The sequence below is a fragment of the Miscanthus floridulus genome, chromosome 2 (assembly GCF_019320115.1).
Source record: "Miscanthus floridulus cultivar M001 chromosome 2, ASM1932011v1, whole genome shotgun sequence".
Lineage (NCBI taxonomy): Eukaryota > Viridiplantae > Streptophyta > Magnoliopsida > Poales > Poaceae > Miscanthus > Miscanthus floridulus.
In genome coordinates this window covers 10,082,517-10,098,570 of record NC_089581.1, presented here as the reverse complement: position 1 = coordinate 10,098,570, position 16,054 = coordinate 10,082,517, and the positions used below count along the sequence as shown (strand labels likewise).

The following is a 16,054-nucleotide window of genomic DNA, read 5'->3' as shown; positions in this document are numbered from 1 at the left end:
ATGTTACAAGTGTTTCATCTTGATGTTTGTATATGTTTGCAATGGCTACACACATGTTTTTGAGTTTTTTTTTCAGTGTTTTGTAAGTGTTTCAGATGTACGTTGTAAATATTTTAGTTGTTTCAGACTTATATTGCAAATGTTTCATCCGAATGTTGTAAAAACAGATTGGGTGTTGCCAGTGGCGGATCCAGGGGGCTGCCCGTGCTGCAGCCCCCCTCGGGAGCCTTAAATCACATGTAAAATACTGTTCATTAGGCTCTAAATCACCATTATTTTCTTAACTCTACCCCTAATCTTCATTATTTAGCCCCCCCCCCCCCCCCGCCCCGAGGAGCTTATCCTGGATCCACCCCTAGGCGTTGCAGATGTTACAATACACGTGAGAAACGCAGGTGGTGTGAGCGGTCTCCACGCGTGGTCTGGCGGTGCGAGCCACGTCCGGGCAGCACGGGTGGGGACATGCTGGCTCGAGTGCGGGCGTAGAGTGCAAGCGCGCGTAAGGGAACCAGAGTGCAGCGCGGGCGTCCTGACGTCCGGCGCTAGCACTGTATCCACTGTCCACACACACCACGTGTTGCTGAAGCGTGCAGCTCAGAGCAAATACTCCTATGTAGTAAACTAGTAATGAACCTGGTACACTCGTAATCATACAATATAATATACATGGATGTACACAAAGACACGACTTGCCACTCGGTGCTTACAGTTGGAGGAAGACATGCCATGTCTCATGAGCTACGAGTCGTGACTACTTACCAAATAATGTCAATGCATATGTACAGGCTAGTTATTCAAATCAAATGGCTACCTCATGGCCAGGCCGACAGGACACTCGCCATGAAAACGGCGGTTGAATTCCTCCGATCGGGCGCAAACCGCTATATGTAATACAAAGCATGGCTCGGCCCTCGATCAGTCCGTCGTCGCTGTCTGCTCCTGGAGCAGCTCACGCTCCTTGTCGAGCATCTCCCTGAACTCCTCGTCGGTGGCCTTGAGCATGTCCGGCAGCGGCAGCGCGACGCCGGCGTCCTCCGCGGCGCGGTGGCGCGGCGCGATCCGCTTCTCGAGGCTGAAGGCGAAGTACTGCGGGAAGGCCTTGACGTCCTCGACGCCGCCGCCCATGGCGTCCACCTAGGTACTCGAACTTGGGCCTGTAGTTCCGCTCAATGCTGAAGGTGAAGAGCGCCGGGCACCGCAGCACCATGGCGACGGCGTCGTCCCGCGACATGCCCAGCCCGGCCAGGAACTCCAGCTTCGGCGCCAGGGTGCGCTCCACGCTGGAGACGAGGAGGATCGGGTCCTGCAGCGCCAGCGCGCGGCTGTCCCGGAACCCCAGGCGGCGGAGGTAGATGAGCGCCGGGCGGAGCTGGTCGCGGACGCTGCACGCCAGCACGCGCGGGCACTTGATCACCACGCGCCGGTGCGCCGACTCCGGGACGCCCAGGTCCTCGGAGAGGAAGGCGAAGACGGGGCGGAGGTCGGCGCGGACGCTGGCGGTGAGCACGGACGGGCACATGCCGAAGACGCGGCCTAGGTCCTTGAACTGCAGCCCGCGCGACTGGAGGAACGACACCACCGCGTGGATGGACTCCGGCGCCGCGTCGCGGAGCGCCGGGTTCAGCTCCAGCGCGCGCCCGTAGTCCACGCCCATCAGCTCCAGGCTCAGGATCTTGTCCTTCACCTGCGACGGCAGCTCCGGCAGGTGCAGCGACAGCGCTGGGCTCGCTGTGGGCACGGCCGTCGTTACTGTCGCCGTCGCCGCACTGCGCATCGGCACAGTTGTAGCCACGGAGGCCGCCGCCGTGGAGGGAGACTTGGAGGAGGCGGCGGACTGCTGGGGCTTGACGACGGGGACGGACGTGGAGGCGTAGAAGCTGCAGAGCGGCATGCCGGGCTCCTCGTCCCTTCCCCTTTCTGATTGATCTGGAGAAAGCTTGGAAGACGGAGGGAAGGGGAAAGACGAAGAGGATACAAGCAGCAGGAGTGAAGTGGAGTGGCATCTCATCCGCTTCTTTATCTGGTCGTTGCTGATGACCTGGCACTCTGGGTGGTGCTCGTTGGCTGCTGAGATTTGACGAGGGTGATCGCCTCTCAGATAGCACCCCGCGCAAAGAAACAGGCAGCCAAACACAAAGAAACAGAAAAAAAATCTGAACATAACCATAACACCAGATGAGAGGTACATGATGCAATAACAACAGTGATAAAGATGTGACTATGAAGTTTATATAAGCTTGCCATACAGTATCTAGTTCACTTGAACATGTTCCTGTCAAATGAAGACTGTTGAATCATCAAAAGGGCAGACCCAGTGCCGGAGGCTCCCACATGAGTAGTGTGGAAGGGAGGCAAGCCTTACCCCGCAAAATCTACGGAGAGACTACTTCGAACCCGCGTCCTGGTGACTCAATGAGACAGCTCTCACCACTGCACCAGGCCTGCCCTTCACTATTGAATCAACCCTTTTGGAATATAAATACATATATATGATACATCAATACGCAACAACATAAACCACTATAAGGTCACACCCACGGGGTGACAACGATCTACTTGAGACTATCTTAAATGGAGTATTATTTCGTTTCTCCTGTTACACCAATCTGGAACTTCTGGAATGTTACTTCTGTCTAAGGAACACTTAAGGTACAGGAGTTCCGATCAGCACTTCCCAAAGCTTCTGCTCACAGAAGGCCGTCTCCCTACCTTGCGGTTATGAGTTATTTGGTCATCCTGCAACACATCAATTAGAGTTCTATAATGATAGTAAATTAGTAATGGAGTTCAGAGGGTGCATTATTTATGGTCAACCAAATATCACAATTCAATAATGGATTCTTGAACGAGCCTTTGGTCACACCATAATATAGAATGTTGATCTAAGTTCTCAATGCGGTAAGTTATTCCTACAGATTTTCTAGACATGATCGCATTACTAGATGAGCAAGCTTTATTACCATATATAATGAAGCTGCAGAATCAGATTGCATTATTTGATTTTGAGCTTGACCAAGTGATTGGTACGTGTCAACTGCATCTATTGTTAACTGCCAACCAGAGGGCGTTGAACTACTTGAGCTGGAGCCAATGTTGCTACAGCAAGCCGCTGCAACATTTCCGTTCACCCATGGGCAGTAACTATTGTGATGCTTAACAGGATCAAATTCCAGCAGACCTGACTCATAGTCATTTTCTCCGTTAGTAGCTCCTGAGAAGAAAATAACAAAGTATTATACAAGCAGAAGACATAAAACTGAGCATAATCAGGAATTAAATGAAGTTCATCATCATCATCACCACCACCACAAACAACAACAAAGCATTTTGTCCCAAAGTAGGGTAGGCTAGAGATGAAAGAAACCCAGCATGAACCACCACCAAGGGGGAAAAACTTACATAAAGATGAAGGTCTAAGAATAAAACGAATAGATATATGGTTAGGGGTGTTCATGGTATTGGATCATGTCCACTTCATTTTATGTATGAATGCTCAGATATGAAAGAAACCCAAGCTAGTCATTTATGATATTAGGGTATATCACACGGCAACTTCCAACTTCACTAAAAGAATGCTCAGAGAGTATCCCCTACCAAATGAAGAATAACTGATTAATAGAGTAAATGCCAACATGGAACCATGGAAAATAATGCAAACGATACAGTACAGGAAAACCAATGTGTTATATCTAGCAAAGGCTTGAATGAAAGTACCTAATCCATTCCCAGGATCATAATCTAACCCCATTAACGCATCATCAGTAGTAAGTATTTTGCCAGTTTGTGTCACATCATCTTTAGACAGATCAAAACCGGCACACATCCCTGCGTTGCAAGAAAGGGAAGGACGCATGCTGCTTCCGTTACCGGTGGCATGACCTATCTTTTCTCCACTTTCAACAGAATCAGCTTTGGTATAGACATATATTTTTGATCCACTGTCAGCTTGGCCGACTGACCGAGACACCGTATCTTGGCTGTCTCCATGAGGTTCTTCTCGATCTACTTCAGGTACAAATTCATCCATTAATCCAGGTCCTGGAGCTGATTCACCAGTCTGACCCATTGTCTCAGTAAGCTCGGCAATAGGTTCGGCATCACCTACAACACTCTCAGCTCTGTGCAGAGAAGCAGCATTTCCATGAATTTCAGCCTCATGACTAGCTCCCATGCCAACACTGCCACCACTAATTCCTAAACTAAGTTGATCCCTTCCGAACGCAGGAGCTGTTTCAGCATTAATGACCTCTTCCCCTTCATTTGTACTGCTTCCTCCTATTTCTCTTGCATTGCTTCCAGCACCAGCATGTGCATTGGCACTTTGCTGTGCTTGGTTGCTATAGTTGAGATCCAAGGCATCATTCATTTCAATGTTCCTTTGTGCACTAGAAGAAGGCATATCGATATCATTACCATCACCTGGATAATACTCAACACTCTCCATAGAATCCTCCTCGGAAGTATGAATAGTATGCATTGCAATAACAGAAGATGCTCTCAGAGAATCCCTAGCAGTCGGACGCTCAACAGCTGCCAGGTCAATTGCTCTCGAGTGACTGAACATACCAGCATCTGGATCAGGGTCAAAGGACAAGTTTCTACTGGGACCAGCTCCAGAAGAAGGACGATAGGCATCAAACAGATCAAACCCACGGGACTTCTTATTCGGGACATCTGAATCTTGTGCAGCATCATCATCAACTTCCTCACCATCACGATCAATGAAATTTCCTTCTATGCTATCAGCATGCTGCAGCCTATCTTGTGGATTGTCAGCTGTGCTCCCACCTTCCTCAAGGTTACGCTTCCTTGAACTCGGACCACGAGACTCATATGAGGTTTCACAATCACCTACTTCACTGCCTGTAGGCTGTCCAATCATCAGGTCCCTTCCCATACCTCCATTATTGAACCGCTCCGACATAGCAGGCATGGCAGATTGAGGTGATGGTAATCCTCCAGCCATTGTTAGGTTTAGGTCTACTCCAACAAGTGATAGTGGTTTTCCCTCATCTGTTGCTGCTTCATCACGCCCTTCATCTTGACCTCTGTCCACCCCATCAGTAACCCACTCATTGATACCGCTGGCGGCACTAACTCCATGTGTCAGTGTTAACTTTCTGCCTGTTTCAGGCACATCAATGTTATTCGGACTGAAACGAGAAGGACGTAATACAGGTCTAAAGTCCCGCATCCTGACTGTAGCTCCACACAGGTTACAATCTAACAACGGTGACCTCATGCTGCATCCAGAATCTCCAACGGGCAATTTGCCTTTCCCCTTATCTTTCTTGGCTGATGCAGAAAATGAATTTTTGTTAGGTTCAACAAAATGGGGATAGAACCGTTCGTCAGGCCCAACTGAGGGTGCATTTTTAGCTGAATGCGTTGAATTTTCTTCACAGTCTTGAATGTTTGGAAGCCACCTAGGCTCCCATCCACACAGGCTTATGAGCTTCTGTGCCTATAAACTCATTGATAAAAGCACCTAAATTAAAGAAAGACCCAGAAACTGGAGGGCAATGCAAAATAATAGCGTGTTAGCGCCAATAAAAAAAATGTGTACATGAAAAGAGATCAGCATACTTGAGAGTAGCTACAAGAGAAATCTTGGTGGATATCAATTCCTGCTGTACTCTCTGCTCTGCAGCCCAGAATACCAGATAAAAAGGTAATTGACTGGGACAACAGACGATCAATTTGTGCGCTCCTGGTAAGCTTCATGTTCTCAATTGCAGATGGTGCAATCACAGGAAGAGAGGTAAACTGTAAAAGCCCATCACAGCGATCTTTAAAACCTCCAATAATGAGCTGATTGTGTAAGATGAAGCTGGACCAAGCTGTCAGCACAGTTATTGCCTCTCCAGGGACAACTATTCTGGTGTGCTGCATCAAGCTGCTCGGCAAAGGATTCTCCAGCATTTGCAACTAATAGAAGATACAAAGAAAGGTTTCACAGCTGAACAAAATTCAGTTTGCAAACAAAGATGTGCCAATCTATTTCCAGCCTAGCACAACAGTAAGACACAAGTAATAACAGTCATGAGATTGCACATTGCAGATAGTTTTTCTTTTGAGTCATGTCAGATGTTACTTTACTTGACCAATAATTCAAACCATTGGATATCCATACATTTTTATGTGAGACCCAAAATCTAAGTATGGTTCGATGACAAAGGTGCATTCGTTGCTGCTACCAGAATCCTAAACATTTGGAGTTTCTGATGCAAGGATAATTGTGTAAGTGGAGGGCCAGGGTCAGAGTAGTTTACAGACTTGTTCAATTTTCCAACTTGGAATCATCTTGTATCGTACAAAAATACCCTCTATATTCGTATGAGGTGACTGAAAACACTGTGATATGTCACATGTATAAACTCTACTCTCACCTCAGAATATCCAACTCTCTTCATGATTTTTTGGAACAAATGTTTGACGTATTAAATCTGTATATATAATTCTTGACTACCTTTTCGCATACAACAGTAAATAAATATATGATCTTGACTCAAGTTACAAGTATTCTAGCTGTCGAACATAACTCATCAAAGTAGACGACAGGGTGAAATATAAATATTGGCAAATAAAGGGCGTACCCAGTGCAGAGAGCTCCCGCTCAGCTAGCTATCATAAGTAGAACATTATGAATTGAATGCACAGTGTCATGGTTTGATTTGTTTTTTTTGGCATAAACTACAAGTTCGTTGGATATTCAGTAACCATTTTTTCCCCAACCAAACACATAGATGCCTTATTATCGTAATGGGAAATAAGGTTACACTAAAAGATTATAGGTGACGTTGAAAATACAACATGGCCTGCACTAATCTCCACCCTTACAGTTAGTAGCAGAGCAAAGGAATGTAACTTGTAAGACAGATACACATAACAATCAGTCACTTAGCATAGTAGTAAATCTATCACAAAACAAAAGTGTATCAAGACAAAACATACCTTCAACAGGGGACCTAGGATGTCAATGCATTGAAGATTAGATGTGCGCCACATGACTCACATTCAATTTTGTCCAGGTCAACGTTCACCCAACCTCTCTGAGCACAGGCCAATGAACTAGCAGCCTGAAAAAATGAACATCAAATCACACAACTAATATTAAGAAATTCAGAAGTTAAAGGATCCCTATAAAGGTCAAGCAAGCATCCAGCAAATGCCTGGCCAGATTAGCACAGTACGTAAACAGCAGTTTAAATGCCACTTGCAATAAGCAAAACGGTGAAAGAGTAACTTCTTTCGAATTTCAATATATCAAAGCAAGAATTTTATGTTATAGCTGATATGAAAGTGGAGAGGCCTATATGTGCATAACGATTTGGATTATGATTCCATGGTCACATTTTCAGACCTATGGCATGTTTTGTATTATTGCCACCAACAAATGGTGACAAAAGAAATGTGCGACCAACATTATCGTATCATTATGGAGTTAGCTTCAGGGACAACTTGGGTGGAGGAGAGATGAATGAGCCTATTTAGTTGTATACTAGAGCCCAAACGAGCAATATATGGTACATGCAACACAACACAAGAGAAACCCTAAAGCATGTGAAATGGCACAGGTACCGTAGACCCTAGTAGTCCCAACTAGGGAAGATACCTTCGGTTTAGAAGCCCAAGTTGAAGGCTTAAATGTTGCCAGTCGTCGAAGCAAGTCTCCACGTTCCCATGGCCTACATGATGGTGCAGAATCCATAGCAGTTCCAGCTGCATCAAAACTGTGGGAAGGATGATAGGCATGTGCAGCAACTTGTGACGACGAGTCAACTCTGGAAGCTTGTTTGCCACCCAACCAATCTATGCTTCCAACATTAGTTTGCATAGCAGGTGATGAGGCGCCGGCAGAACTGAAAAGCAAAAGGGGCTTCAGTGCAAGCTTTAGAAAAAGAATGACAAAAATCTGTAGAAAGGATTATTTCTGGCTTTATCGATTCTGCGCAGAAAGGTTCACATTGACGTTATGTAACTACCCGTAGCCGCAGCAAGGTGCCAGGATGTGAGCAGGATCACAGCAGAGATAACTTGGGGGAATGGACGAGGAAAGGTTCCTCTCCGATTTGATTCCTTTTCTAGTTCATTGGGTTCTCCCTTTACACGGCAGTGGCTTATAAGCCAGAGGCTGACTCTACCCTGTAGGCCCATGCACACATAGGACATACCAACACCAAATACTATACGCCAGCTGTAAACTTGTTCACGCCGTTGGCATGGTACCAGCCGTGACACATTAGCTTGTCATCCAAATAAAATAACTATTTTCAGGTTTTAGCATTCAAGCATAGAAACTATAGCACCATGTTACAGATCTAACATCACAAAATGAATTGAGAATGATCTACCTAGATCTAAAGTTAACAAGGCCAACATGAGCTCCAGTGGCTCAATCCTATGCTACCACACCATCAAATGTGCCACAGTTCTCCACTGATTTTTGCAAACTGCAATCCTTCTCAAATCTCAATTGCAATACTGTGACCAAACCAGCATTAGACTATAATAGCATGAAGACAAAGTCAGCACAAATGCAGCATGTCCCCCTAATCATAATATTTAGTGGCAAACCCGTGTAAGCTCAAATCGCGGAATTATGTCATCCAATGTCACCGTTCATTAATCTGTAACACTATACAGCAACAGAAGCCAATCTATCAGCTCAAATCCTGGCGTTTTGCAGCCAAAAGGAGAAGTAAAGCTCAGCCAGCTACACTTGATTTTCACCAACCATGCACCTATAGCTGATGTAGGCCATCAAATATCCCATGCTTTCCCCTACAAAGGAGTGCCCTAGAATCCAATCAAAATTCCATAATCGAATTTGAGCCACGGCCTGTCCTACCTCGAATCCTACAATAGGTCTTTTGGGTCATGTAAAATCCACCTTCCTTACGCAGAACCAGCACCCTCACGACCAATCTGAGCACTGAGAGCCCTGATTCCCTAACCAAGCAGCAGCGCCTACAGCTAATAAGAATCTAGAACCAAAAGTACAGAGGTCCCGAGGCGCGACCGCCACCGTACCTGGCCACCGGGGTCTGCGGCGGTGACGAGGACCGGGCGACGGCCATCGGCGTTTCTGCCACCGCCCCCGACGAGCTCCTCACCTCCTCTCGCATCTCCCACTCTCCCTCTCTCTCTCTCTCTCTCTCTCTCCGTGGCGCCCGGGCCTCTCGCTTCTGGGCGAAACGAAATGGGGAAAAGATTCCCCCGACCGCGACGCGCCGGGCGGCGAATTGATGCGGCCGTCACATCGACCGTCAGTCCCCATCTCACGCCGTCAATTCGGCCCATGAGGCCCACGTGAATTAGATAGGCCCCGAAGGATTCGGTGGGCCCATGGGCTCCTCTTCATCGAGCAGCAAGCAGACTCTCCACTCTTTTCTTCTGCGGTCGGATCTTCCGGCGGGTCGGGCTGCGGAGCACGGGCTCCGGCGAGCCGCTGACGAGGGCTTGTGCGGCGAGCGAGCTCGTGGCGGGAGGAGATGGACGAAGCGAGCACCTCCGCGTCCGCCGGCGCGACGAGGCGCGCCTTCCCGCCGGCGAGATCGGGAGGTGAGTCACGCTCTGATGGCTGGGCTCGCTTCGATTCGGTCGCGTCGCGTCTAGGTTTCCACGCTCATGAGGGGTGTAGGTCTGCGGGAGATAGTAGCCTCAGATGCTAGGGTTAGTAGCTCTGCGCGAACGTGAGCTTGTATAAATGCTGAATTCGAGCGTGAAATTGCAGTTCGCGCTGTTGATTTGGTTTTACGTGGTACGGAGGTTGCTTGCTTTTGTGGGGTTTGTCTCTCCAGCCATTACAATTACAATCCATTTATCCGAACAGCATTTGAGGTGTGGTCATGCTAGTGCAAGGTTACAATGATACATTTGGTGAGTCTTTCTAACAATAAATGAACTTTAGCTAAAAATCATGGTGGGCATAAAGTTAGTCACCATCTGGACTGGCGATCTGTATCATCATTTTTCAGAATCATGTGGAACACAACACTGATGCAACTACAGGCAGATTTTGTTGTATTAATAACTTGTGTTTCCTTGACTGGCAACTACTGAATCTGGACATAAGAAGATTATATGGTCGATTTCTTTTACAAACTTTGAGAATTCAGATTATATGTATTTTCCATTCATTGTTGTCATTGTGTGCTGCAATGTTGTTCTAGTTTAGTACACTATAGAGTCGATCATGTTGGTTTTCCGGGTTTTTTTAAGTTTGTTTGTTTTGCAGTTTTCTATAGGTTCACCCAGCAGAATCTCCCAGCTTGGAAGCCAGCAATGACACCTGGATGTGTAAGTTTGTTCTGATCCTATTGACAGGTTTGGCAGCTGTTTTATACGTAGTTCAATTGATGATATTTTACTTCACTGTTTCCAGTTAATAGCCATGTTCTTGATTATTGGAATCATTTTCGTACCTTTTGGGCTTCTTTGTCTCCAAACTTCAAATCATGTAATTGTTCTACTCCCTCTTGTAGATACTGATGTTTCCTTTAATCTTTATATCGCTAGGTATAACCGATGTGCTCATTATTCTGGTCCAGGTTGCAGAAATCATTCACCGCTATGATGTTGACTGTGTGCCTAATGCTTACAGAGGAAATAGGCAAGCTTATATTAAGGACAGTTCAATTTCAAAGAATTGTACTCTGCAAGCGAAGGTAGATCGTTATGTGATTGTAACAGAAGTTATCTTTATCTTGTCCACTTTCTGCAGACTATATTTCTTCGTTTGTGATTCACATAGCTAAAATTCCTAAGTTCAGCTTGGTGCCCTGAGATTGCATCAGACTATATTTCTTCCTCTCTTTGAATTTATATTTTACTGTGTCATGGACATCTGCAGGTTCTGGAGCACATGAGAGCACCAATTTATGTTTATTATGAACTTGAGAATTTCTATCAGAATCATCGCAGGTAGTTATAACATCGTTTATTTAGTTTCATGGTCATTTTAGGTTCATGGCCATTGTATCTGTTGGATGGGAGTAATGTTTTTTATTGATCTTGCTGAAAAAAAGAAATTTATCAATGATGAACAGGTATGTCAAAAGTAGAAGTGATAAACAGCTGCGTTTTGGGGCGAAATACACAGCTGAGTCGTGCAGTCCTGTTCACTGGGATAATAATGGTTCCCCAATTGTTCCCTGTGGCTTGATTGCCTGGAGCTTATTCAATGATACCTATGATTTTACTCGCGGGTCCAAGGAAATAAAGGTCAACAGGAAAAACATTTCATGGAAGAGCGATCGGGAGCACAAGTTTGGCAAAGATGTGTTTCCCTCCAACTTTCAGAATGGAACCTTGATTGGAGGGGGAAAACTCGACCCTACTGTCCCAGTGAGTACTGTGATAAACTAAGACACTAAGTATTGTTGATAGGTTGCTCAATGCTCAGTAGCTAATAGGATTGCCAAATGTATGATTTGCCTTTAGTCAATATGTTGTCAAATTAACAGCTTGTTTTAAGTTGGCTGAACATTTTACATCTTTTTTTGTCAGCTGAGTGAGCAGGAAAATCTTATTGTGTGGATGCGTACTGCTGCTCTTCCCAAGTTTCGAAAGCTCTATGGTGTAATTGAAGATGATCTACATGCTGATGAGACCATAAATATTCTCATAGGAAATAATTACAACACCTACACGTTTGGTGGAAAGAAGAGCATAGTTCTTTCAACTGCATCCTGGCTAGGTGGCAAGAATGACTTCCTTGGACATGCTTATATTGTCACTGGTTCATTGAGCATCTTCATATCAATTCTCTTTGCTCTGATCCATGTGAAGTACCCAAGGTAGACGATAAGCTCATGTTATCTATGCTTCTGCTAATCGCCTGTCCTGGAACAGGAAAAACGGCAATGGCTAAGGAGTCTGTATCTACCATCTACGTGGGCGCCTGTAGGTTCTAGCCCCAGCTAATATGCATTAGGTCCCTTGTAAGACAAGTCAGACACTGTGCCGTCGGGTTAATCCGAGATGAAAAGAAACTGTGTACATCATGCCCTTCAGAAATAGTTCGAATTCCAGACACATCTGCTGTGCATCAAGGTTGACACCGGGAGGTTTTTTCCGTGCTTCATTTATATAAGAATGTGCACAGTAATTTGAAAAAAAAAATGAAATTCTGGTGGAACTGTAGTATCCGGTGTGGATGTGCACAGTGAAATTCTGGTGGCGGCCGAGGACCATGCCCCTCCCAAGGCGAGCAAAGTTGTAAAAAAGCTTCAGCTGTGACAAATGAAAAGTGGTTATTCTGGCTTTTCGTCTGCTGTGCTGAGAGATGCAATGCAATGCCTCAGCTGTGAACTCGAAAGCTCGTTTTTTTTTCATGCCGGGACAACATTTATTTATGTTGTTGGAGTTCTCTCCATCACCGAATATATGTCGGCGTGATTGCTATCTAGGAGTAGCCTTTTGAAGTCGGGTTTCTATCCTGACGATGCACTCGAGGTTGATGGCATTTATCAGCAGCAGCCAGCAGCCAGCCGATGATGATGATGACCACATGAGTGAGGCGTGCAGCCGTGAAGGTCACGTCTCGCAGGTGCGCGAGCGCCCATCGGTGACGCCAACCAGCCGCACAATCATCTATTCCCTTTGACTCGACGCAATTCGCGTGTTGTCTCTCCCTGCTTGAGATGACCTGTGGCTGCTGGGAATGGGACGCGACGCGAAAGTACGAGTGCTCTGTCCTCCTCGTCGCTGACGTGACACTCGCTCCGCTTTGGCTGGATGCCCGGAGTCCTGGACCGACCATGATACGGAGTCTCCACGAAAAGAACGTATTGCGTGCTAAAAAAGTATTCACGTTTAACTAAATTTTTTAGTGAATAATATTTATATTTATGATTTTAAATTAATTTATTATAAAAATATATTTTATAATTAATCTAACGATATTTATTTGGTATCATAAACATGGATATTTTTTATTTATAATTGGTTAAAGTTAAACTACTAGAATATAATATTGTGCTAGAATTGCATTCTTTTTTGGATGAAGATAGTATTACGATAATAAGATAGAAAAGTTCTCGAGTCCCATGCTCTATCGCATCGCCGGATCGGTTTGCATGCAATCATAGGCTGTTGCCATCCACGTCTTTCTTTTCTATTTCTACATCTGCAGCCTGTACGGTGTGCTTGCATCCATCGATGATCGATCCATATATTCTCCTTTCAGTCGCATCAGTAATCAGGAGCGGCAGAGTTGTGGCGATTCCGTAGCGGTATATCGGCGTCTCCTTTTCCGGTTTGGGTATGGAGAATCATGGTAGTGAGCGAGTGTTCACATCGGGGTCATCACCGTGCAAATGATTGCGCTGCCAGTTCCGTTCCCGTTCAGACAGGTTGCCCGAGGCTCTCGGCTGCATCCGTGGCCTGGTGGTACGCAAAGGCTGGGTTTTTGTTCAGGCGTCGTTTAGTTTTAGACGTCACGTTGAATATTACATGGGGTATTGCATGTGGTGTTTAGATACTAATAAAAAAATAAATTACAGAATCCGCCAGTAAACCACGAGACGAATTTATTAAGCCTAATTAATCCATCGTTAGCATATGTGTTACTGTAGCACTTTATTGTCAAATTATGCCCTAATTAGGCTTAAAAGATTCGTCTCGCAAATTAGTCGCAAACTATGTAAGGCCTTGTTTAGTTCCAAAAAGTTTTCCCAAAAAGTGCTACAGTAGACATCACATCGAATGATACGTGCATGGAGCATTAAATGTAGACAAAAAAAACTAATTGCACAGTTTGGTTGGAAATCGCGAGACGAACATTTTGAGCCTAATTAGTCCATGATTGAATACTAATTGTCAAATAAAAACGAAAGTGCTACAATAGCCAAACTCCCAAATTTCACCCAACTAAAGGCCTAATTAGTTATTTTTTAATCTATATTTAATACTTCATGCATGTATCACACATTTGATGTGACATGATCTAAAGTTTTGGAGTAGCAACTAAGCAAAGGCTCAGACGCTGCCTCAACTCGCACGTCACGTCCCTAATATATCATGATTAGTGCCGATTAATGAGAGAGAGGCTTGTGTTTCTGACCACTCCGCGTACCTACCGTCACACTCACAGAGGAGGAGGACGAGTACGACGAGGCTGCCACTGTTGCCGTGGTGGCTACCATCAGCGATCAGTCATCAGTCTGCTGGATCACGCTGCTTTTGGTGGACCAATGTACCCGTGGCATACAGTGCTTGGCCTGGACCGTACGAGTACTGGGCATGATTGAGATTTGAGAGGGAGTGTCACAAGTCCACGTACGTACTGGGCCTTGTCGACGATGGATCGGCGTGGACAGGAGACATGTCGAGTTGTCTCAAAGCGGAGCGTGATCCACGTACTGGGCCTGGACCGTACGAGTACTGGGCATGATTGAGATTTAAGAGGGAGGGCCCTGGCCTTCGTCGACAACTCGACATGTCTCCTGTCCACGCCGATCCATCGTCGACAAGTCACAAGTCCACGTTCCGGCCTGTCCTGCCCGCCCGCCCGCCTGCCTCAACAAGCCGCCCGACGCCGGCACCGGCAGCAACCCCCTGTCTCCGCTCAGCGTCGTCCGTCCCGTGCCCGAGCCCTGCTGCTCGGGTGCGTGCGTGTGTCCGGTGTCCCGCTCGGCCGCTCCCGCCCCGGCCGGCCGAAACGTGCCTCCCGGCGCGGCCAATCAGCGACGGCCGCGCTTTCGGAGCCCGCCGTGCTGCTTATCGCGGCAGGGTGGATTAATCTACTAATCCGTCCCCGTGCCGTACTAAGCATGGATCCATTGCCAATAAACTAGTGCTACCACCATTTGGAGCGTCTCAACCCTGTTCGTTTGGGCTTGTTTATCTGATAAGTCGTGGCTGAAAATATCGTTGGCTGATTTGGTGTGAGAGAAAAATAATGTTCATTGACTGAAATAGGACGGTTTATAAGCCAAATAAGCCCAAACGAACAGGGTGTCTATTGCTTTTTTTCATGCAAAGCGCGCGCTTAACCCTTTCCGGCACTTGATTAAAGTTTAGCTAATCCTTCTCCCTCACGGCGGCGCAACCGGCTTGGCCTCCTTTCCTCCGACAGGGCTGGGGCTCTGTTTTCCATTCCATTTCCACCAACGCCCACCATCGTCTCTCCCTCCTGAGGAACGGGCGGATCGAATAACGTACGGTGCGTCTCGTTTTCACGTTACCTCCATCATCTTTAAAGCTAAACTTTGGTGTTTGGTCACTGCTTTCTGATGGAATATGTCAGTACATATATATAAAACTATTAGTTATAGTAGCGTGATACTAACATTTTCAAATATGTATGTAACAGTATAGTTGCTATATTAATTATGTTAGTGATTATCTGTAGTGTTAATATATTTTAAGAAAAAAAAGAATAAATAAGCCTTCTTTTTTCGAAATATGACATATCTTTGAGCGGAGGCTGGTGTGAGCAGTCATTAACACGGATTATTTACCCGCAATAACTAGATGCATGCAAATTTTATGAATCTATGCGTAGTTTAATTGGCTAGGTTTTTCTTACGATGGATTCTGTCTACTCAGGTTTTCAAGTCCTCGACAGCGAGGTGATGTAGTGAGTGTCTGTTCATAGAGCTGAGAGCTCAAACTGTTCACCAATCTCTTGAATGTGTTGTGATTCGAGAGAGAAAATGTGTACATATTTTCACGGGACAACGCTAATACTTGATTCATGTCTTCTCTCGTACCATTCGATTTGGAAGGCTACATGGAGTGGACATGTTTGGATCCATTGAAGTTGACTGATCATGGACAAGCCAGCTTGTGGAGGCTCGACGAAGTACCACCAATATTAACATGGGTTTAGTTTATATAGGAAGAAAGATGTCTCCGTGGGAGTTTCATTTTAGTTTCATTTGCACTAAATATGTTGTCACATAGGTATTTTTTATGACATGACAATGTATTTAAGAAGAGAGAGAAGAAATGATGAAACTCTCTTGACACAATTACCAACTCTCTATGAATTTTAAAATTAAATGCCTATGAAACCATAGAATGAAACTCTCTATTGAAAGTGGAT

At 45.7% G+C, this 16,054-nt stretch overlaps 3 protein-coding genes across 4 annotated transcripts; 1 reads left to right on the top strand and 2 right to left on the bottom strand.

Moving 5' to 3' along the window:
• Positions 1-622: 622 nt before the first annotated feature.
• LOC136516761 (transcription termination factor MTEF1, chloroplastic-like) lies at positions 623-1,995 on the bottom strand. The gene is given in 2 exon segments (XM_066510249.1): positions 623-1,134; positions 1,136-1,995. Coding segments are annotated over 2 exon segments (975 nt in total). The 5' UTR covers positions 1,892-1,995; the 3' UTR covers positions 623-915.
• Positions 1,996-2,190: 195 nt separating this feature from the next.
• Positions 2,191-7,754, bottom strand: LOC136516752 (uncharacterized). Its single transcript, XM_066510238.1, has 6 exons — positions 7,616-7,754; positions 6,955-7,079; positions 5,587-5,928; positions 3,715-5,464; positions 2,961-3,211; positions 2,191-2,736 (listed from the first exon to the last, which is right to left on the bottom strand). The coding sequence occupies exons 2-6, from the start codon at positions 7,006-7,008 to the stop codon at positions 2,665-2,667; spliced, it is 2,469 nt and encodes an 822-aa protein (XP_066366335.1). The 5' UTR covers positions 7,009-7,079; positions 7,616-7,754; the 3' UTR covers positions 2,191-2,664.
• A 1,400-nt stretch (positions 7,755-9,154) lies between these two features.
• LOC136516772 (putative ALA-interacting subunit 2) lies at positions 9,155-15,619 on the top strand. Of its 2 annotated transcripts, none has more exons than XM_066510257.1 (8): positions 9,155-9,564; positions 10,241-10,302; positions 10,388-10,462; positions 10,554-10,670; positions 10,856-10,926; positions 11,052-11,349; positions 11,512-11,801; positions 15,556-15,619. In XM_066510257.1, exons 1-8 carry the CDS (start codon positions 9,495-9,497, stop codon positions 15,602-15,604), a joined length of 1,032 nt encoding a protein of 343 aa, XP_066366354.1. In that variant the 5' UTR covers positions 9,155-9,494; the 3' UTR covers positions 15,605-15,619. The 2 variants fall into 2 exon arrangements, with proteins under 2 accessions (XP_066366354.1, XP_066366359.1); XM_066510262.1 differs by lacking the exon at positions 15,556-15,619 and adding an exon at positions 11,857-12,268 and having other exon boundaries at positions 9,156-9,564.
• The last annotated feature ends 435 nt before the right edge of the window (positions 15,620-16,054 follow it).

Excerpts from the sequence above, each read along its gene's own strand:
- LOC136516752 (XM_066510238.1), bottom strand. The coding sequence starts at position 7,008 with ATGTGGCGCACATCTAATCTTCAATGCATTGACATCCTAGGTCCCCTG. Across the intron at positions 5,465-5,586 it reads TCTCTTGTAGCTACTCTCAA|GCACAGAAGCTCATAAGCCT; the intron begins GTATGCTGATCT and ends ATGAGTTTATAG. Across the intron at positions 2,737-2,960 it reads CTGCAGCTTCATTATATATG|GATGACCAAATAACTCATAA; the intron begins GTAATAAAGCTT and ends GATGTGTTGCAG.
- LOC136516772 (XM_066510257.1), top strand. The coding sequence starts at position 9,495 with ATGGACGAAGCGAGCACCTCCGCGTCCGCCGGCGCGACGAGGCGCGCC. Across the intron at positions 10,303-10,387 it reads CAGCAATGACACCTGGATGT|TTAATAGCCATGTTCTTGAT; the intron begins GTAAGTTTGTTC and ends CACTGTTTCCAG. Across the intron at positions 10,463-10,553 it reads GTCTCCAAACTTCAAATCAT|GTTGCAGAAATCATTCACCG; the intron begins GTAATTGTTCTA and ends ATTCTGGTCCAG.